Here is a 22,159-nt window from a genome sequence, read left to right as displayed (position 1 = left end):
AAAAAAAATTAAAAATTTATGCAAATGAGCATTGAAATTGATATATTACTTCATGTAGTCAATCCCAATCTTTTAGAATTAAAGTTATAACATTGTTGTTGTTGTAATCAAGAAAGGTTCTGAGCATGTTCAACATGTTCCACCGCACAGAACCCTAAAAAATTTAAAATCTCAATATTAAATTATGTGGTTTATATTTAATGTCGAAATATATAAAGTTATTAGAAAAATATCACAATTTTTGAAATTACACAGGGCATTCTCGGTTGTAGTATCTTGGTCCCATCAAACAGACAATTATAGAGACAGAGTAGTAATCACCAATAGGTTGTAATTAGAGCTAATAGTACTTTCTTAATGGAGTAGATTAGAGTTGAAATGGTACAAGTTGACTAATTATTAATAATGTGATAATGCTAATTATGAGAGGTTAGGTGAAACTGTGAATGAAAAGGCACAACTTGCTTGTATTGTTTAGATTTAATCTTCCAATGTTTCTAGATTTCGATATTGACATTGATCTAATTAATGTTAATGTTTTCCTTTGAATCTATACAGTATACTAATCAAGAAACAATTAGCACACATATCGATTTTATAATAAAAATTTTTCTGCTATTTTTATTTTTTTTATTAGGAAAACATTTTTTAGCATATCATGTAATATCTTTCTGATTAGATTTGTTTAATTGATTAGTTACAAAAGATTCTAAAACTTTACCTTATTTACTAATTTTTTATCATATACAATCATCTAAAATATGTAATATATTTTAATTACAATGAATAACATATTAATTATTTATGTAAATTATTAATTTTCATTAAAATAAATTTGTAATAAATTAAGAAAAGAAAATAATTTTGAAAGTTTTTCATTGATAATTATGTATATTACTTACATGGCTATATTAAAAAAAATGCACAAATTAAATAGATTACACATTAATTATTTAAGTAAATAATATTAATAATTAGAATAAGATATCGGTGAAATAAATTTCAAATGATAATTTTATCACCTATGTTTTACAAGTTTATAGTAAATAAAAACTTAAATTAAGTTATATGTTATAACTATTATAGTAAAAAATATGTTCTTTAGGCTTAAAACTTATTTTTAAGGTTTTACAAAGACATTGAACATTTTAAATTATTTTTATATTATTTCTTATATGTAGAAATTTTTTTGTCATTTTATGTAATTACTTATAATCTATATTATTTAGTGCATAATTTTATGATTATGTTTTGTATAGTAATATATTAATAATATGTATCTCAATCTAATAGTAAACCTCGTTGATTACTCCTTAGCTTGCACGTTTGAGAACAAAGTTGTGAGTCCAAGGAAGTATGAGAGCATATGTTTTAGGTCAATCAATGAAGTGATTGATGAGGATGGTTTAGAGTGCCTTATGAATGCGAAGGCACGAAGATTTGGGGACAGTGAAGCTTGCTCGACCAGTCAAGCATGTATGGCTCAATCGAGCCATAAAGCAGAGACAATCCAGTGATCACGGACTTGGCGCTCGACCACTCGAGCATACTTGCTCGTTCGAGCGAAGTTCAGCACACGAAAACAAAAGGTTTGTGCTTTAACCACTATTTTTTGTGGGCTTTTGTGGGTTTGTCCTAAGGTTCTCAAATATGTCATGGGACTACATACGGGGTCATAGGAATTCATTAGGGTTTAAGAGAGAGCCTAATATTAAGAGTTAACTAGGGTTTTAGCCAAGACAGTTCACTCCACTTGTATTAGGGCATTTGAGAGAGATTGACATCAAAGGTTCAATATTTGCTTTGAGAGGTTGTTCTTGAAGTTTGTAGGTGAGTCATTAATGCATTGTTGAGTATATTAATCATAAGATACTTGTTTTGAGGAGTAAGCATCTTTAGATACCGTATATTTCTTCTGTTTACTCTTCTCAATTGTTGTGCTCTGTTTTTGGGGTTTATCTTTGCATTTATTTTGTATTTGTTTCTTTACTATTGTCATAGCTCAATTGTTGTGCTCTGTTTTTGGGGTTTATCGAAAGAGGTCGGAAAGAAGAAGAGATGGTGTGGTAGAGATACGAAAATGGTGAAGGAGAGTGGTAATGGCACAGTTGATTATGCTAAGTTCATCGATGGGTATGATATTATGGTATGTGGTTTTCACTTTTGAAGCTATTTTTGAATTGATTCAATTCATGCATTAGTTAGAATTTTTCTGATCATGTTATCATCATCCGTCCTGTAGAAACTATAATTAGGGTATGAGAATGTGCGGAAGACACAATGCGCAGAATTTTTGAGTTTTCTTGGCTATATGAATTTATTTAGTTATTTAGGTTTGCATCAAGGAGTCTAATGCTTAGCTAAATACAGGCAAGGTTTAAGTTTAAGATACTGTTATACATGATTATGATGTCAATATGCAATCTGTAATGAGTGGATAAGATGCATTCCTTCTGCCATTCCGTCTACAATTTTTCGTCTGAAAGCACCATTCTATCATCTATGAGTAGAGATGGCAACGGGTATTGGACCCGACCCGGATTCGTGGATCCGTATCATACTCAGACCCGAAGCCGCGGATCTGGAGGACTTTTTTATTTTATTTTATTTTTATAATTAAATATATATTAAAATTTAAAACCCTATTCCCCTCCCTCACACTCACAGACTCACTTCCCTTACGCCTCATTCCTCAGTCCACTGCCATTCCTTCATTCCTCACGACTCACGACTCACGACTCACAAGCACCCTCAGTCCCTCACTGCCATTTCCATTTCCCTCCCAGACTCGACATGCACAAGCATTCAAGCACCCTCACTGCCTGTCGACAGCCACCGGAGGCGGCCACCGCTTACTCCTCCTCTGTCCTTACACGCGGCTGGCGAATTTGAGGGTAATAAACCCTAATTTTTTTATTTTTTTTTCCTACAATACTTTTGATTTATGTTGAATTGTTGAGTAGTTTTTTATTTATTTGAGTTTAGTGGTAGATTTATGCTGAGTTCAGTGATAATTTTTGATTTATGTTGAGTGGTTGATTTACGTTGAATTGTTGAGTTTAATGGTGATTTTTGATTTATGTTGAGTGGTTGATTTATGTTGAATTGTTGAGTTCAATGGTGATTTTTGATTTATGTTTAGTGGTTGATTTATGTTGAATTGTTGAGTTCAATGTTGATTTTTGGTTTATGTTGAGTTCAACGGTGATTTTTTTTGGGTGATTCATTGTGAAATTATATATATTATTAAAATTAGTCTATAAATATACATCTCAACACATTTAAAAATAATAAAAAACATGTTCTTGAAAACGGATCTGGATCCGGGTCCACTTGGACCCGGTCCAGATCCGACCCGTTGCCATCCCTATCTACGAGTAGCACGCTTGACGAAGTCTGGCGTTACCTGAGATTGTAAATAATCATTTTGATGGTTTCAGTTTAGTTTACTCTATTTTTTCCTGCTGCGTTTAGGTTATAGCATCAACATTGGACATTCTCAACGCTTGACTTCACTGTTGCCTTTTGCCTTGTCTATATGTTATGTGCTTGGGGTTGACCTACTATGAAGGAAGAACATCGTTAGGGGAATTGCTAAATATGTTTGATGTTATGATTGGGCTTTTTGATGGGTTTTATTGCCTTTTTACACAATTGTCTCCCTTCATACGGTCGAAGGAATTGCTCAATATGTTTGATGTAGTGATTGGCTTTTCAAAAATGAGTTTAGAATGAATCATTCAATATGTTTGATGCTACGATTGCTCTAGAGCGAGCCAGGGATTTTGGATTTTGTGAGATGAGATCCCATCCCGAAGAAGATTCAATCGAGGGTTCAAAGCTCCTATACTTTTGCTTCTCCCGTGTCGATGGGCGTAAGTAAGATTCGGACTTATTGTGTCTTCCCTGCTTTTTTGTACATATTCGTCTCCCTTGTACACGTGTACTGGCATTCATTGGTTGCTGTTGAGATTTTTAAAAAATTTTTTTAAAATGTTTTTGTTGTGTGAATGATAATACTTCATTCTTTACTTGATCTTAATAGACACCTGCTGAAAGAGTCAAAGCTAAGATGAAACTTCAACTTTCACAAACAGGTATTACCTGACCTCTGTTTGCTATCTTGATCTGGAAATGGATCTACTTTTGGCTAGTGTACTGTAGAGCATGTACAAGAGTATAGTTAGTTTGCTTGTGCACTTCATATGAAATACAAACGGTCGGACTAGAAGATTGGAACTGGATTGTGGTTGATATTTTGACCATTTGCTGAGCCTTTAATCTGTGATGTTTTTCTGTGTCATAGCTCATTGATTCATTGATTGAATTAACATGATAAATTTGACCTTATTAGAGGTCAAGGAAAGTCACCTAAGGAGTTGTGTCTACCCATTAAATTCTGATATGCTTTTTGGATCTATAATAGATTATTCCTTTGACTTTTTTCACCAATCAAGTTAATGGCTATAACACTAATCACCTAGTGAATGATCTTTACGTAGTCCAAGAAAAAAATTTGCTATCTTTGCTCTTTACTATAGTGCTACCTATATTTTCTCTCCGGGCTGTGTAGACTTGTATGTGTAAAATGTGTGTAAAATGTGTTTTGTTCAATCTTATTTCACTTAATATTTATGAATCATGACTGCACTATTTAACCTTTCTCAAATAAATTGCAATTAATTTGTGGGTTCAAATCATTTGTGTTTCAACATAAATTCATATAAAATCGTTGGTAACAAGAAAGAGCTAAGCAGAATATTGATGTATACCAATTGTGTTTAGAAATCTTCATACGCTTCTCATTTGTTTATAAATCCTCATATATATCTTAGTTTATAATGACGTATTTAAGTAGTTATTTAGCATACCTTTTTTTTTCTCCATAATCCTATAAAGATTATACGTGGTATTAGAGTGCAAAAATAAATCAGCATCCCATCCCATTAGAAACATTGTAAGTTCTTTTTTTTTTTTAAATAAGATATTTTCTGCGTTGTAAAGGTGTAAAAAACTGTGTTTCGGTCCATATCAAGGGATATTTCATGGTTTTAATTGACATTTAGGTCTCATGATAACCGCATCACTCCCTTGCATTATTGTTCCATTACCACGATTGCAATTTGCAACCATTACCGCAATTTTTGCACTATGCTTGATATTTTGTCACACGTCTTATCCAAATAAATAAAAATCATGTGCAAATCCTTTTTCTTTACCTGTAATATTACATTTGTTGTCGCATTAGATGGATAACTTCCATCGTAGATAGTTGTGCCTTAAATTTTTGGAATGCATATGAATTTTCGCTAGTAGTGTTTAATCACCCTTTTCCATATGTTTGACGTATAAGCTTACTTTTCTTGTAGCTAAAAAACTCTTGTTCATCGCTTTTGCTTATATAGATAGTTACTATCTTGCTTATTCTCTAGTCTTTTGGCATCTAATTTGTTCTCTACATCTTATTAAAGAGGTTAATTACCCTGTTGAATCCAATTTACCCAAAACATTTTAAAATCTCTACAAGAGTTCCATCAAGACCCACTACTTACTTTTTCATCATGTCTTCAAAGTATTTTGCATCTCTACTTTGTTCATTCCTTTCATAAATTCCTTTTACTCTTCCACTCATTCCATCTAGATGTCTTTTATTGCCCTTCTTTAACACCCACTCAACAACTTGTCAAAGTACTCCCTCCATTTGTCCTTGATATCTTCATCTTGAATAAGAATTTCTTGTTGTTTATCCTTGACACACTTTATTTTACTAAGAAGTAAGAACCTCCCTTTCTCCTTTTGGCCACCCTATAAATATATGTGTCCGCTTATTCGAGTCCTACTTAATGTATGCCTCTTCATATAATTTTAACTTTGCCACATGCAATACATGTTTTTTCTGGGCTTTAGTTATCTTGCATTATGCAATGTTCTCCTTACTCCTAAATATTCCAAAAGCTAAATAACATTCTTTCTTTTTCTTTATTGTGGTTTTGACTTCCTCATTCCACTACGTCATGTCCTTTTTCAGTATTATATAGCCTTTCGCTTTTCCAAGAATACTGTTGGTCGCACGAATGATACAACTTTCATCTTTGTCCAAATTTAATTCCGACTCACTACAACTAATTGCTTGTTTATACGTGGCAGGTTCATATGACTCTACATCATCAGCTACATTCAATGCATAACCTGTCAAATTCTCAACAAAGCAATTCCTTCTTTCCATCTCTTCAATCAATCTAACAGGCTTCTTGATAACTCGTCTAGGTTTCTCAAGAATAGTGTCAGATTGACTAGATGACCCCTGATTAGACTGCTCCACCTCCTCCCCAGAGTTAGGAGAAGATGGAACAACCTCAGGTTTAGGAGTACTCGGCACTGGAACCTCAACATCATCATCAATAAACTGCACTTGAGGTAAATCAGCAATGGATGACTGATGTACCTCAAGCACCCCATCTGTCTGTAGTATGTTCTCCCCTTCCTTCCCCAAATTAGAAGACTCCGAGCGCTTCTTGGAATACATGGTGCTCTCATCAAAAGTGACATCCCTACTAAGAATGACCCGACCCTCCGAAGGTGAATAGATCCTAAATCCCTTCACACCATCACCGTACCCAACAAAACACCCTGTCTTGGCTCGTGGATCCAGCTTACCCTCACTAACATGATAATAAGCAACACAGCCAAAAATCTCCAAATTAGAGAAACTAGGCAACTTAGTACTCCAGATCTCAAACGAGATTTTGAAGTCAATTCCCGAATGAGGACCCCTATTGATGATATAATAAGCTGTCATCACAGCTTTACTCCAATACCTCCTCCCAAGCCTTGCATTAGAGAGCATGCATCGAACTCTCTCAAGCAGTGTCTGATTAACCTGCTCTGCAACACCGTTCTGCTGTGGTGTCATCCTGACAGTATGATGCCGACCAATACCCTCATCTGCACAGAACTAATTAAACTCCTCTTTGCAAAACTCTAGCCCATTGTCTGTTCGTAGTTTCTTGATCTTCCTACCTTGTCGATTCTCCACCAAAGCTTTCCATTGCTTAAAAGCTTTGAATGCCTCATCCTCTGACTTAAGCAACCTAAGCCATGTGTATCGGGATTTGTCATTTACAAATGAGACAAAATAGCGGAAACCTCCCATACCTTCCACCCTAGATGGACCCCAGCAATCTGAATGGATATAATCGAGCACTTCATCAGTAATGTGAGCACCCTTGCTGAATTTTGACCTGTGTTTCTTCCCAAACACACAATGCTCACAAAATTCAAGGTTGGCAACCTTGATCCCGGATAGTAGACCTCTCTTAGACAATAGCTGCATCCCCTTCTCCCCCATATGACCAAGCCTCATATGCCAAATCTTGGTCATCTCATGGTGAGACACCGATGCGCAAACCGCAGAACTAGAAAGTGTGACACCCTCGAAGACATAGAGGGTGTTCCTCTTGATACCCTTAAGTACCAACTCCGAACCTCGATAAATGGACAGCTCCCCATCTGAAAACGCTCCATTGTACCCCAAATCATCCAAGGCACCCAATGAAATCAGATTCTTCCCCAAAGCAGGGACATGCCGCACCCTAGTCAATGTCAACTTTCGCCCATCTCTAGTCCTCAATCTCATGGACCCAATACCCGTAACCTTACAAGGTGCATTGTTACCTACAATAACATTACCCTCGTTGCAAGGCTCATATGTGTCAAACCAAGCTCGACGCGGACTCATATGGAACGAACACCCCGAATCTAGAACCCAATCATCAGAAAGATCTCCAGACTTAGCAGATGTCACTAATGCCAAATCTTCCTCCAAATCATAGTTCTCCTTCAGTTTTTCCTCAACTACAGCAGCTTGGGACTTGCCCTTCCTCACCGGACAATTAGCCCTAAAGTGACCCTGTTCTTTGCAGTAATAACAGGTCTTCCCCGCAGTCTTACCAGATCCCTCATTGCCGTTTCCAGCACCCGACCCAGTATTGTTGCCCTTGTTAACCCCCTTCTTCTTTTTAGATTTCCCGGACTTAACAAACAACCCACTGCCACTCTCCCCGTTATCACCTATAGCTTTCTGACGAAGTTCCTTAGTATGAAGTGCTGCCTTCACTTCTTCTAGGGTCAGGGAGTCTTTACCAACAACATAAGACTCCACAAAATTCTCATAGCTAGACGGTAGAGCCACAAGTAAAATCAACGCAACATCCTCATCATCTATTTTAACATCTAAGTTACGCAAATCCAGTAAAATAGAGTTAAGTTTTTCAAGATGTTCCCGTAAGGGAGTACCTGACTGGATTCGGAGGCTGAACAACCGCTGCTTCAGCAATAATTTGTTGGTCAGCGACTTAGTCATATACAATGACTCCAATTTCATCCATAGTTCCGCCGCTGTAGCCTGATCAGCGACCTCCGTGATGATATGATCATCCAAACTTAGCAAAATGGTAGAATGAGCCTTTTCCTCCATTACTGCTAATTTCCCGTTAGTTAATTCGCCATCCGACCCCGCAGTAGTACTCCATGAAGCCAACGGACGCCATATTTGCTGTTGTTTCAACAGAGCCTTCATCTTTATTTGCCATAGCCCGAAGCTATTTTTCTCGGTAAATTTCTCAATTCTTATTGTAGAATCTCCAGCCATTGTTTCACTCAAAAACTCTCCAAGGACTTCAAACCTGAGCTCTTGATGCCAATTGTTGTGCGACAGCGGAAGCAAGGTCGATGAACAATGATGAAACAATACGAAATTCAATGCAAACAATAAGAAAATGACACAAGAGATTTAACGTGGTTCACTATCAATGTGATATCTACGTCCACCGGCACCGAGAACAAATAATTTCACTATGATCGCAAAGAATTTACAAGATGAATTACAATCACACTCACAAATTATAATGGCTCTCTTGTGATAACAAATAACCGACCACAAATAACTTGGCTCTCTTTTATTATATATACCCCCTAGTACTAACAAGAGGGGGTATATATAATAAAATCATCTTAAAAGATAACTAGGGGTCTAAGTATCCACAAATAACCGACCACAAATAAAGGTAACCGTCCCAAAAGACACTTCCCGTGAAAAGAAACTACCATTTTGCGAGCCGTGTACAACTATGCGAGTCGCGAAATGGAGACAGAACGCACTCCGCGCCCCGCGGACTGGGGCAGCAGCCTCTCCGTGCCCCGCGGAGTTCTCCTCTTTGACCCGTACTCATCTTCTTAAATGGTGCTTGCTAGTTTGAGTCACCATTAACAACAGTTTGTTTTTTGGTAGTATAAGATTGCTTAAATCCGACCCACCTATGCGGGACTCAGAGGCTGGTAGTATTGGATTTTGGAATTTGTATGAATTCACATGTCCAAATTTTTGGAAAACAGCCAATTATGGAAATGTCATTGCTCAATCCTGATTTCAGATTTTATCAAGCAAAGGCCATATGAGTAGCTTCTTATATACTTACTGGGTATTTTTGTTGGATATTTTGTGTAGGATCCTTGAAAATTGAGAGTCAAGATATTCCGAATTTTGACGAACCACTTTTGGATCACTCTTATCCAAGTAGTGAAGCTAGTGTAAAACAGTCTGAGACTGTGACTCCTTATGAAAAAGCTGGTCTTTTAAGTTGTCTCACTTTCTCTTGGCTATCTCCTTTATTTTTGTTAGGGTTCGAGAAAAAAACCTTAGACCTTGATGATATCCCTCAATTAGGTGCTTACAATAGTGTATTTGGTGCATTCCCAGTGTTCCAATCAAAGCTTCTTAAGTCATCGTCATTTGATGATAAGCACAGTGTTGGTGCTAGCAGTCATAGGAGTTGTAGAGTTACTCAGTGTGGGCTTGCAAAGGCATGTTTCATTTCAGCTTGGAAGGAAATTATTTGGACAGCAGTCTTGGCATTAATCGATACCCTAGCTCGGTTTGTTTCTCCATATCTCATTGATAGTTTTGTTCAATGCCTTAATGGGAGGGAGGAATACAAATATCAAGGTTATGTTCTTGCGTTCATCTTTTGTGCTGCGACTTTCCTTGAGGTTTTCATACGTAGGCACTGGGTCTTTAAAATGCAACAAGTTGGAATTAGGCTTCGTGCAGTAATCACTGTAATGCTGTATAATAAGACTTTGACTCTCCCCTCTTATTCAACATCACAATTAGAAGGAAGTCAGGCTAGTAGTGCTAGTGGAGGAGAACTTATCAATGCTGTTGCTGTTGATGCTGAGACGATCAAGGCTTTTGCGGTTTATATGCATGATACATGGTTGATCTTTGTGCAAATAGTTTTAGCCTTGCTAATATTAAACAAGAATTTGGGACTTCTTGCTACTTTTGGTGCTTTTCTAGTGACATTTAGTTTTATGTTATCAAACTCCTTTTTTATCAAATGGCAAGAGAAGTTTCAAAAAAAACTGATGGAATCCAAGGACAATAGAATGAAGGTTACTATGGAGACTTTAAAAAATATGAGGGTTCTTAAGTTTCAGGGTTGGGAAATGAGTTTTTTGTCTAAGATTCTTAATCTCAGAAATGTGGAGTTACAATGGCTGAAAAAATATCTTTATAGTTGGGTGCTGTTGGGTTTTTTCTATGGGGTAGGTCCGACTTTTGTGGCTTTGGTCACCTTTGGTTCCTGTATTTATATGGGATCACCACTTGAACTGGGAAAGATTTTAACTGCACTTGCTACCTTTCGGGTGCTTCAAGAGCCAATCTTCCTACTTCCTGACACAATTTCCTTGCTAATCCAAGCTAAGGTTTCCTTTGGGAGAATTGCCTCACATCTTTCCCTTGACGAGCTCCATGATGATGGGTTAGAGAAGCTACCATTTTGTAATTCTTATCCAGCAGTTGAGATTGTTGATGGGAACTTCACTTGGGATCATATTTCTTCATCTGCCGTGGCAACACTAAAAAACATAAATCTGAAAATTTCTCATGGCATGAAGGTTGGCATTTGTGGGACACTTGGTTCGGGCAAGTCGAGCTTACTTTCTTGCATTCTTGGTGAAATGCCTAGGATCTCAGGGGTAGTCAAGCTGTGTGGGACCAAGGCTTATGTTTCTCAGTCACCTTGGATACAAAGTGGAACAATTAAAGAGAACATACTATTTGGAAAAGGAATGGACTCAATAAGATATGAGCAAGTCCTTGAAGCTTGTTGTCTCAAGAAGGACTTGGAAATTCTCTCATTTGGTGATCAAACTGTTATTGGTGAAAGAGGTATCAACTTAAGTGGTGGACAAAAGCAGAGAATACAAATAGCACGTGCGCTCTACCACGATGTGGATATCTATATCTTTGATGACCCATTTAGTGCTGTTGATGCTCATACGGGCTCTCATTTATTTAAGGTGAAATACAATGAACTATATGCCAAAAGTTAGTTTTATATTGAAGTTTAAATTTCTAGAAAAAACACTCGATTTCATTTTATTATATTTTGAAAAGAAATTTTGAAATATTTTTTGTGCTTTTTATGAGTTTAAGAGAGATTATAATTCACCTGCGTACTTTGTAAATTTGGATGACAGGAAGTCTTGCTTGGTTTTCTGAGCGGAAAGACTGTTATTTATGTTACTCATCAAGTTGAGTTCGTAAATGCTGCTGATGTGATTGTGGTGAGTTTAGTAATACAATCTTCTATCTTCATTTTAGCTCACTTTGAGATCATCAAATCATTTACCTTTCTTACTCTTTAAGTTGCAGATTATGTTTCCAATCAAGGTTTAGTTGGAAACAACCTCTTTGTTATTACAAGGGTAAGGTTGCGTACTTCTGATCCCAAACCCCAATTATGCGGGATCCACTTTGCATCATGGTAATGGCATGTTATATTGTTATTGTCGTTGTTGAGATTATTACATCGTCTAACAAACGCAAAAATCTAATATCTTTACGTTATCTTGAATTCTTGATAGGTCATGAATAACGGAGAGATTGCACAAATTGGAAAGTATAATGACATTCTCGTTCCGGGGTCTGCTTTTATACAACTTGTGGGTGCACAAAATGCTGCTCTCTGTACACTTGATTCCAACAAGGGGAAACCAGTAAGTGATGAAAGTCCACAACATGTTGAAGATAGTTACAATAAGAGCAAATCCTTTGTAAATGGTGAAGCAGACAATGAGGGGGTTATTGGTTTGCCACCTGCAGCACAACTTGTGAAAGAAGAAGAAAGAGAGAAAGGTAGTGTTGGGTTTTCAGTGTATTGGAAATACATCACAACTGCATATGGAGGAGCATTGATACTTCTATTAATTCTGGCCAATATACTCCTGCAAATTCTTCAAATAGGGAGTACCTATTGGTTGGCTTGGGCTGCTCCTTCATCAAAGAATGACGAATCTGTTAGTGGATCTACACTAATGATAGTTTATGGATCTTTGGCTATTGGTATATGTGTCTGCACTGTTATTGTAAACATGCTTGTTCTAGCTACAGGATACAATACTGCCACCAATTTTTTCAGAAAAATGCTTCAGAGCATTTTCCATGCTCCAATGTCATTTTTCGATGCAACACCTACTGGAAGAATACTCAATAGAGTAAGTTATAGAATAACTAATATCAAATAAAAAATAAAATACCAAGTTTAACCTTCTTTCTACTGATCCATCCACTTATGTAGTGCTCAACAGATCAAAGTACTTTGGAGACTCGAATTGCGCCCTTGCTTGGTAGCCTTATTTTCGCCACCATCCAACTTCTGGGAATCATTATTTTGATGTCTACAGTGGCTTGGGAAGTTTTGGTCATTTTCATTCCACTGATTATAGCCTCTATTTGGTATCAGGTATATTTTTTCAGGATGTGAATGTGATCACACATTACATAGTTTTATCTCAAATAGCTTATCTGTTGTCTGTCAATTAGCTGGTGTGGTGATAATGCATCTACTTTAAGGTTATTTGAGCTTCATGAATAGTATGTTAGATTTTATAGAGCAAGGGAATCTTTATCACACAACAAGGGAATCTTTGTAAAAGAAAAAAAAATCCTAAGCGTATAATTGCTATAACTAAAGCAATAGTGTGAATATCTGGTAGACCCGTAGTATTCTGAATTTCTTTTATGATTTTCTCATATTCTTAGTCTTTACCTTCCAGAAAACATAAATCTGATGTTTGTATTAATCAATATTTTTATAGAGTTTGTTTATTTTTGATGGAGCCAATATTTTGTAATTTTTGGTTTCGGATTGGACTGCTGTAAAATAACCCATTTAATCTTGTGCATTTCTTATTTATATGAGTTGCTGATGATGGTTATCAATGAAGGTCAACCTAAAACAATCTTTTTGTTAATTTAAGGGTACATCTAAGGCCCAAAACCTTGCTTAGCTTGAGATCACTTAAAGGCATTAGGGTAATGGATTTACTTTTTTTTTTTTTATCAATATAGTGTATTTATTATCCATATGACCTCAGCTGGTATTTTCCATCGCTTCATACAATTTTAGTAAATGATCCCTGCTTAGGCATCTAACATCACTCATGTATAAAAGGAAGCTACTTATAACTTAACCCCGAGGTATGAAATATCAAGACCATTCCACCACTTATTCTGAAATGTTTCATTCATGTGCAGCAATATTATATGCCTTTATCAAGAGAACTATCACGATTGAGTAGTATATGTGAAGCTCCGGTTATTCAATATTTTTCTGAAACCATTTCGGGAATGACAACTATTAGGAGCTTTGATCATGAATCAAGATTCCAGCCTACATATATGAAAATCGTTGATGCATACTCTCGTCCTGAATTTCATAATGCTGCCGCAATGAAATGGTTATTATTACGTCTGGATGTAGTCTCCTGTATTACATTTGCCTTCCTTTTGGTTTTATCTATACATTTTGCAGAACAAATAGATCCTGGTATGTTCGTTTTTTTGGCTTTTTTCTGTATTTTTTGCTTTTTTTGTTTCTCCTCTTTATATTGATAATTCAAAATTACTATTCTTCCCCTTGTACAGCAATCGCGGGCTTAGCTGTGACATATGGGCTCACGCTAAATGGTATATTATCTGGGTTGATATGGTGTTTATGCCATTGTGAAAACAAAATGATATCAGTGGAGAGGATTCTTCAGTATATGTCAATTCCGAGTGAGGCTCCTCTTATAATACAAGGAAACAGGCCAGACAATTCTTGGCCATCACATGGGGAAATCTGTTTTAATAATTTGCAGGTTCGATATGCTCCACATTTGCCACTCGTTCTACACAATATAACATGTACTTTTCCAGGAGGGGTGAAAAATGGTATTGTCGGAAGAACAGGCAGCGGTAAATCAACTTTGATACAAGCACTTTTTCGGATTGTTGAACCAACAGCTGGACGCATCCTGATTGATGGCCTTGATATTTCATCATTTGGACTCCAAGATTTACGGTCGAGACTAAGCATTATTCCTCAGGATCCAACCATGTTTCAGGGAACTATCCGAAGCAATTTGGACCCACTAGAGCAATATACAGATGATCAAATTTGGGATGTGGGTGTTTCTTTCCTTTGATAGATTTTACTTGATTTAGCATTAGATTTTGATTGAGTTTTTGATTTAAAATATAATCCATGCATGCTAACTCAATTGTTTCATTCACTTGTAGGCTCTTGATAAGTGTCAACTTGGAGATCAAGTTCGGAAAATGCATAAAAAGTTGGATTCCCCTGGTTTGTGTTAATGCAGTCTACTTCTGTATTCCAATAGATTTGTACAATATTTGTGAAACGTGATGCCAATGGTTTTTCTTTTTATGAATACATGTAGTGAATGAAAATGGGGAGAATTGGAGCATGGGTCAGAGACAATTAGTTTGTCTTGGGCGTGTACTCCTCAAGAAAAGCAAAGTGTTGGTCCTTGATGAAGCTACTGCCTCTGTTGACACAGCCACTGATAATCTTATCCAACAAACTCTTAAACATCACTTTTCTCATTGTACCCTCATTATAATTGCACATCGTATCACTTCTGTTCTTGACAGTGACATGGTCTTGCTTCTCAGTGAAGGTAAGATCTAATGCTCTATCTGTAATATTGTAATGGCACTTGAGTTTTCTATGCTATAATACCTATACAATCTGTATTAATTGATCTTGCTTAATTCGTACTTACATGTTTTTTGCAATTCCTTTTTGTAGGGCGCATCCAGGAATATGATTCTCGAACGAGGTTGTTGCAAAATGAGTCATCCTTTTTTTCATGGCTTGTATCAGAGTACACAACAAGGTCCTCATCAAAATGAGATTCTCAGCACCCACATCCAGGAAGAAGTGACTGAAGGTCAGTAGAACTGGATAGTGTTTTTTTTTTTTCCACTTAATACATTTGCAAGACTTGTGCTTGAGAAGGGAACAAATTGTTTATATGACTAAGACTTAGCTGAGAGATGTAATTAACCGTCTGCAAGATTTATTTGTACATGGTCAGGCGACTTTTTTGGAGGTTTCTATCAAAACTAGAGATATGTAAAATCTTCTGCTCCTCTGTCCCATGAGATGCCCCATAGAATTTGTATGGGACAAACTAAAAAGGAAAGGATCATAATAAAAACATGAACAAAAAGGAACAGGAGTATCAGCTTACCGATAAATTTTAGAGCCTGTGTGGGCCCAAGGCCTTTGCCTCGCAAAACTACCTTTGAGGATGACATTGATTAGTAGGGAAAGAATTGGTAAAAACACCATCTATAATAGGCGGCAATTTAACAAATTCAAAGCGACTGTCTGAAATAAAAAATTAGGTGAACTTTCACAAATGGAGGGAATATAAGTTGGCAGGGATATACAAATAGTAACCTCTATGCTTTAGGTAATTTGCAATGAAGCTGGCTGCTGTTTTATGAATATTTTCCCTGGTAATATTGGGTACTTTGTCTTGTTTTTTTTTGTTATAACAGAATGCAACAGACAACCGATCAAAGGAAGCAATCAGCTATAAATTGTGTGTGATCCTCGAACAATGTTTTAGCTACGTGCCTACGTCCATAGGGCAAAAGGAGAACATAATTTATTGATGTTTTGAAGAATACATAATAAAATATATGGAATAAGAGGCTAGGTGAAATATCGAGATTTATATAGTACCTTGACTAACTCAATGGAGTAAGTTGGATTTATTTGAGCAGTATACTAATCACCAAATGTAGATGGTCAGTTGTATTTGCTTTATAAAGTTTCTATCGCCTTGTCTTTAACTCTTTATGAACTTTTTTGAATGAGCTTATTTTGAAACTTAATAGAGAACTATGTTTCAGAGCAAAATAATTCCGATAATAATCTTCTGTTAGCTTCGGGCAAAAATCGATGTGTGAAACAACGGTTTCACCTTAAGTGAAATTGTTGTTTCACAGAGCGACTTTGCTTGAAGTGAAGTTGTTGTTTAAGACAATGCTTTTAGACTCATTTGGGCCAAGGTGAACAGGGCATTTGAACCCATTTTGAAACTTTGACATGATTTGACTTTGTTGAATACAAGATGATATTAGTAGTTTAGAACATCTAATGTACCTAAGGATCATTGATTAGAGCCCTTAATTGAATTGGGGAAAAACAAGATTAGAAACCCTTACTCAAGAATTAACAGTAATGTAAAATTAATCAACAATAAGGTAATACAAAGGAATTAATGTGGCTCACCCAATGTGGGCTACATCCACACCTAGCCTAGATGTTTTATTGATGAAAATAAAGGATTCTTGAAGCTTTCAAGATGGTCTACAATGATGATTTGTGGTTTGGAGAAGGAGAGATAGAGTTAGAGAGATTAAGATAACAATTAGAGAAAGAGAGGGGAATTAAAATGTATTAGCATACACTAATTAAGGTGAATTTGGGTTATTTATAGTTCATAACCGAAATCACGTCATATAATCAAGCCGCACAAACAGGGGAAGGAAATAAGGAACTCAACAAAATCGAGCAACATTCCAGCACCTGAAGCTGAGTCTTTGGCCATTAGGAAAAGCCGACTTGTCTTTTTTCTTTCTCTCAAAGCCACAAAGCCAAAACTGTTCTTTTGTTCTATTCTTTTAATGCACCTTTATGGACCCACTGTTGTTCCAAACATTTCCTAGTGATGTCCTATTGCTAGACCATGAGCCTTGGGAATTCAAGGCAACTAAAACTTTAAAACTTCAACAGACTTGTTAGAGGATCGTTGTTTTTGACTATGATTTCCTCATTAATTTTGTCTATACAACTCCATTTACACAATATTCTGCACAAGAGCATTCCAAGGTCAAGAGAAAAAATTGTGTAAATGGCGTTGCATCGACAAATTAATTAGGATCCGTTGTCTAAGACAACATCTTCCTCATCAGCCAAGTCAAGTCAAAGTTGTTTAATTTGGGTTTGAATGTTCAGTTCACCATGGCCCAAACGGGTCCAAACATAGTGCAAAAATGATATAACGGTTGCAATTGTGCTAAAAAATACAGTGACGTGGTTTCGGGGTGATGCAGTCACCTTATCGCTTAAAAATCTGCGAACCCTAAAATATCTATTGAAATGGCTTATAATGTAGTTTGTATGCCTTTACAATGCGGGTAATGCCGGTTTTCCGGTTTGGTGGATTTGAAAACCTTTATGGCGCGACCAAAAAGATACGATGCGACCTTGTTTTTGTACTATGGTGCAAAGTTGTCTTAAACAATGATTTCACTTAAAGCAATGCTGCTGTCTGAAAGAACGATTTCACTTAGGGGTGAAACCGTCGTTAAGTGAAATCGTTCTTTCGTACAGAGATTATGCCCGAATATGGCAAAAGCTATTTTCGCTCCGAAGCTTATTCGTCTATTGAGCTTTAGAAACTAGCTCATTTACAAAGTTCAAAGTATAGCAACTACAAAAGTATAGAGTCAAGAAAAGTCAATGCTGCAGTGTTTCTTCAATACTTGCGACCTGCGCATGCTAATTATAATTCATTAGAAAGGTGTTTGGTCGCAAATTCCTCTGTTCCATATGCTACGACATTCCCAAGGCCCTCCTTAGTTGCTGCATCAACTTGTGAAACTGTCGTAAAACCGATGATCTTTTATTCTAAGAAGTCTAGCTAGCTATACTGGTTGTTGACTTGTTGGCTTTTTGCTAGAACATAATTTTTCAGTTTAGATTTTGATCCCGTCTAATTATTCCTTTTTTCGGAACTATATTCTTGTTGATTTCGTATATAGGTTGATTGCTTAGAAAACTAGGTGGCTAGAGTCTAAAGAAGATGTTTTTCTTTCTTGCTCGTATTTCATATAAAGCATCAAACATAGCATGCGTCAATTCATGAAGATACAACACAAAAGTAGTTTTATAAGGGCTGATTATACATTTATACTTGTATGAACCAAGACTGCTGATAGGATTTTCTTTTCTTTTAACTGGGTGGTGCATTCTGTGTCCAAGATTGGTTATTGAGAGACAAAATATGTATGCTAACTTGGATTACTTCTATGAACTTGCAGACCCGCGTAAGTGTCAACTTTGTGATTGAATCGGGAAGATGGAGAGAAAGTCGATGTCCAATGGCTAATTGGCTATCCTATACTCCTTGCTTCTCAACGAGTTGCAAAGCATCCATCTCGGAGGGCTAAAATGATCCAATCTTACATGTTTGATCGTTCCTCTTGAGTTTGCTACAAAAGAAGTTATAAGTCTTTATGCTCATTTGTGAGACTGTTAAATGTAGTAGGTAATAGGATTTTCTTGGTTGAATTTATCAACTATGTAAATCCACTTTCTTTTTTAAAAATGTTTTTGGTTAAGGATTTGTTAAACGTCTAAAGGATTGCAAATAAGGACCGTCTAAGCTATGATCCGGGTTATATGATTTCAAAGGGTATAAATATGACATTGTGCAACTTATAATACATAATAAATGACAGATGAGTTGTTCTAGAATGCATACAAGAATGAGTTTTCGTTCCACTTTATACTCATATTATCAATTCACCTTTAAATGCAAAGAGTGTAAATGATTTGTTTTAAGATATAGAAACATTATATTTGAACCAATATAGAAGTATTAAAAGATTAAAGTACATAAAACATTTTTGAGGTAATTAGGAGTGGCTAATTAGAAAGCAAAGGCTAGCCATGACCACTCCCACCAAAAGTTGGTGAAAACGTAATGATCATAGATATTTAGCTCACTTACTGTTTTAACTCTACATTCACAAATATTTATCCCTGCACAATGAAAATAATTAAACTGCTCAAATAAATTAAACATAACAAGTCTTTACAAATTTAAATATAGTGATTAAGAAGTTAAATACAGTGAGTTAAATTTGTGTGAATTGTGACATTTAAAATAAGAGAGAATACAAAACATAAAAATGATGAGTCATGTCCAAAAATAAAAACGAAATGTATCATTGAACTAGCAATGACACAATGAAGAATCAGGTATCGCTTCAAATGAAAGAATATGAAATTTTAATAATCAAAAAGACGTATTTAGATATAATATAAATATAAATAAAAAAATTTTAAAAATACTCCTATAAGATATCAGAAAAACATCGAATTTGAGATAAATTTTTTTTACCAAACTATAAAAAATTGATTGGTGTGCTTCGGTTGACCAATGCAATTAAGAGTTGAAATTTCAAACACTAGTATAGGGATGCAGGCGGGGCGGGTCTAATAGGAGACCCGCCCCATCCCCGCCCCATCGGGGCGGGGATGGTTCCCGGTTTGATGGGTCATGGGACGGGTACGGGTATAAAATTCATACCCACCGCGGGGATGGGGATGGGGATGGGTTTTAGGTGATACCCGCCCCATCCCCGCCCCGCCCCGCCTCACGAAATGTACAAATTTTGAGAATTGGAGTACCCTAAATTATTTTTCAAATTTCTGAAAACCTTGAATTATTTTCAAATTTTTTTAAAAACTTTAAAAACCCCGGTTTATATTTCTTTTAAAAAAAAAGTTTCAAAACCCTAAATACTTTGGGCCTTTGAAACCATCAATAGGAATGTCCAATGCTGGCCGTCAACTCAACCCATCATTTGCTTCTTCTGAATCTTCAGTCTTCACTTCACTGCTGCACTCCCATCTTCTTCTTCTTGAAATACTCCCATCTTCTTCAATCTTGCTGTCATCATCTTGAAAAACTCCAGAGCACTCCCGTCATTGGGTAAGTTTCTTTCAGTTTTTGATTGTCATCGACTCATCGTTTCTATCTTTTCTCCATTTTTTGATTTTCTTGTTTATTTTATCAAGCCAACTTCATTGAGATGGATTATTTATATCTTTTCAGTTTTTATGTTTGATGTGATCTAATGTTTGATGGATTATTGAGATGGATTATCAAGCCAACTTCTGAATGTTTTAAACATTTTCTTGGTGAGATTGAGATATTTCTTAAGTGTGAAGGTAGACGGAGGGAGGTGATGTGGTGGTGGTGGGAACTGGGAAGGTTAGAAGGAAGGGTGCATTCTGATTGTCTATGCCTTTTCTTTCTTTTTTTAATTTTTTAATTGTCTTTTTCAGTTTTTTTTTTCTTAAATTAAAAGTTAAAAAGCAATAATTCAAAGAATCGGTTACATGCCATTTAGATTTTAGAGCTTTAAAAGAAAACTTAGATTAATGTTCAAATTATTTAAAAGTAATTGTTTCTACAAAGATGGGTATTAAGCGGGGATTTGACGGGTGGTGGGGTGGGTAAAATGGGTATTAGAGGGGGATGGATACCCAGATGGGGATGGGGATGGTATTAGGTACAAACCCATCGGGGCGGAGACGGGGAAAAAAATTATACCCGCCGCGGGAATGGGGATGGAGATGGGGATTGATTTACCAGATGGGGATGGTAACGCCAATACCCGCCCCGCCCCGCCCCGTTTGCATCCCTTATACTACTTCATTTAGTATAGTTTCTAATATGAGTTTTATGCCTAACACAATAAAGTGTTGTGTATGACTTTTCAAGTGTCTTTTCACTAGTCTATGTTTTTTACACTCCCTTCTATTAACTCACTTTTTCTAACTCATAGGTTTTAAGTATAAGGTTGACATACACTATTTTAATACACACTAAGTTCTTATAAACACAATCATATATATATATACTAGCTCTCATTTTTCTTATTACAGAGTAAGCTGTGGAAAAGGGCGAAATTAGATGAGAATCGAACTCAAGACTTTATCTGAGAAAGACAATACTTATAAAGGTGGTGAACTACCTTTCTAATGGTTAATTCTTAAATAGTTCTAATATTCCTAGTGACATAGCACTTCATACTCTCTTAACATTTTGACTCAAATTATTTCCGTACTTATTTAACTTACTTCAAATTAATTTTTACATTGCTACAAAGAAAATGCAAATTATATTAATTTTTACACTACAAGGAAGAAAATGCAAATTGTATACAACCAAGGGAGCACATCACACTAAAAACAAATGGACTCTTCCAAAGTTGCAATTCCCCATAAAAATGTGAAAGTCTAAAATAAAAGTTCACAATATTTTTATTGTGCATCCTATCTTAATATTTCATTTACAAGTTTACATTACTCAGTTATTGGTTATTATGGACCTCAATGATCTCATTTTTCCTTCTCAGGATCTGTTTGTGCTCAACAAACAACAATGCACTGCCCTATAATAGCAAATCAGTTGGTTTGTTACAAGTTAGTTAGTTAGTTTTCAAGTTAGTTAGTTTGTTAAAAGCTAGTTTGTTAGTTTTCTGTATTTGCTGTTTTCTCAACCTATGTTGTATAAATAGGTTGTCTTATCTCCCTCTTGGGTGTTGTATTTTTTTAGTTTTAATCATAATAAAATCTCCTCCTAAACTCTTTCTCTTTCTAAGACATTAAAGGTTGATTATGTACTAAAGGAAGAATAACAAAGCTAAGCACATATTGATTAAAGAATCACAATGCATTTTCTGATCAATACAAACTGTTTCAACGCTCGTCATTTTAATTACAACTTTTAAGTATATAACTTAATTTTATAATTACGTATATTATTTTAGTGTACACTACCTACGAGATTACATGCCAAAGTCCAAAACAAAATATTAGAAGAACTATTAATTTAATTAATTGTTATTTAGAAAAAAATTGTTTCCTAGTGCAATGGTAGTCGAAAGTCTAAAAGTGGAAAGATCAAAGTTGAAATGAGAAAGGATGAAAGC

The 22,159-nt window shown here is 35.8% G+C and overlaps 1 protein-coding gene across 12 annotated transcripts; it reads left to right on the top strand.

The window, feature by feature from the left end:
* The first annotated feature begins 2,612 nt into the window (after window positions 1-2,612).
* Window positions 2,613-18,820, top strand: LOC130798262 (ABC transporter C family member 3-like). Of its 12 annotated transcripts, XR_009039036.1 has the most exons (14): window positions 2,759-2,894; window positions 3,771-3,875; window positions 4,046-4,097; window positions 9,506-11,364; window positions 11,545-11,631; window positions 11,932-12,561; window positions 12,645-12,809; window positions 13,604-13,895; window positions 13,994-14,514; window positions 14,630-14,693; window positions 14,791-15,030; window positions 15,162-15,303; window positions 15,920-16,124; window positions 18,473-18,820. XR_009039036.1 is itself a non-coding variant. In XM_057661177.1 (13 exons), the coding sequence occupies exons 2-12, from the start codon at window positions 3,870-3,872 to the stop codon at window positions 15,263-15,265; spliced, it is 4,020 nt and encodes a 1,339-aa protein (XP_057517160.1). In that variant the 5' UTR covers window positions 2,759-2,894; window positions 3,771-3,869; the 3' UTR covers window positions 15,266-15,303; window positions 18,473-18,820. The 12 variants fall into 12 exon arrangements, 10 of the variants coding, with proteins under 10 accessions (XP_057517162.1, XP_057517161.1, XP_057517169.1 ...); XR_009039037.1 differs by lacking the exon at window positions 3,771-3,875 and having other exon boundaries at window positions 2,613-2,894; XM_057661177.1 differs by lacking the exon at window positions 15,920-16,124.
* Window positions 18,821-22,159: the final 3,339 nt, after the last annotated feature.

The sequence above is a fragment of the Amaranthus tricolor genome, chromosome 13 (genome assembly GCF_026212465.1).
Source record: "Amaranthus tricolor cultivar Red isolate AtriRed21 chromosome 13, ASM2621246v1, whole genome shotgun sequence".
Taxonomy (NCBI): Eukaryota; Viridiplantae; Streptophyta; class Magnoliopsida; order Caryophyllales; family Amaranthaceae; genus Amaranthus; species Amaranthus tricolor.
The sequence above is the reverse complement of the archived record's forward strand: the minus strand, read 5'-3'. Positions and strand labels throughout refer to the sequence as shown.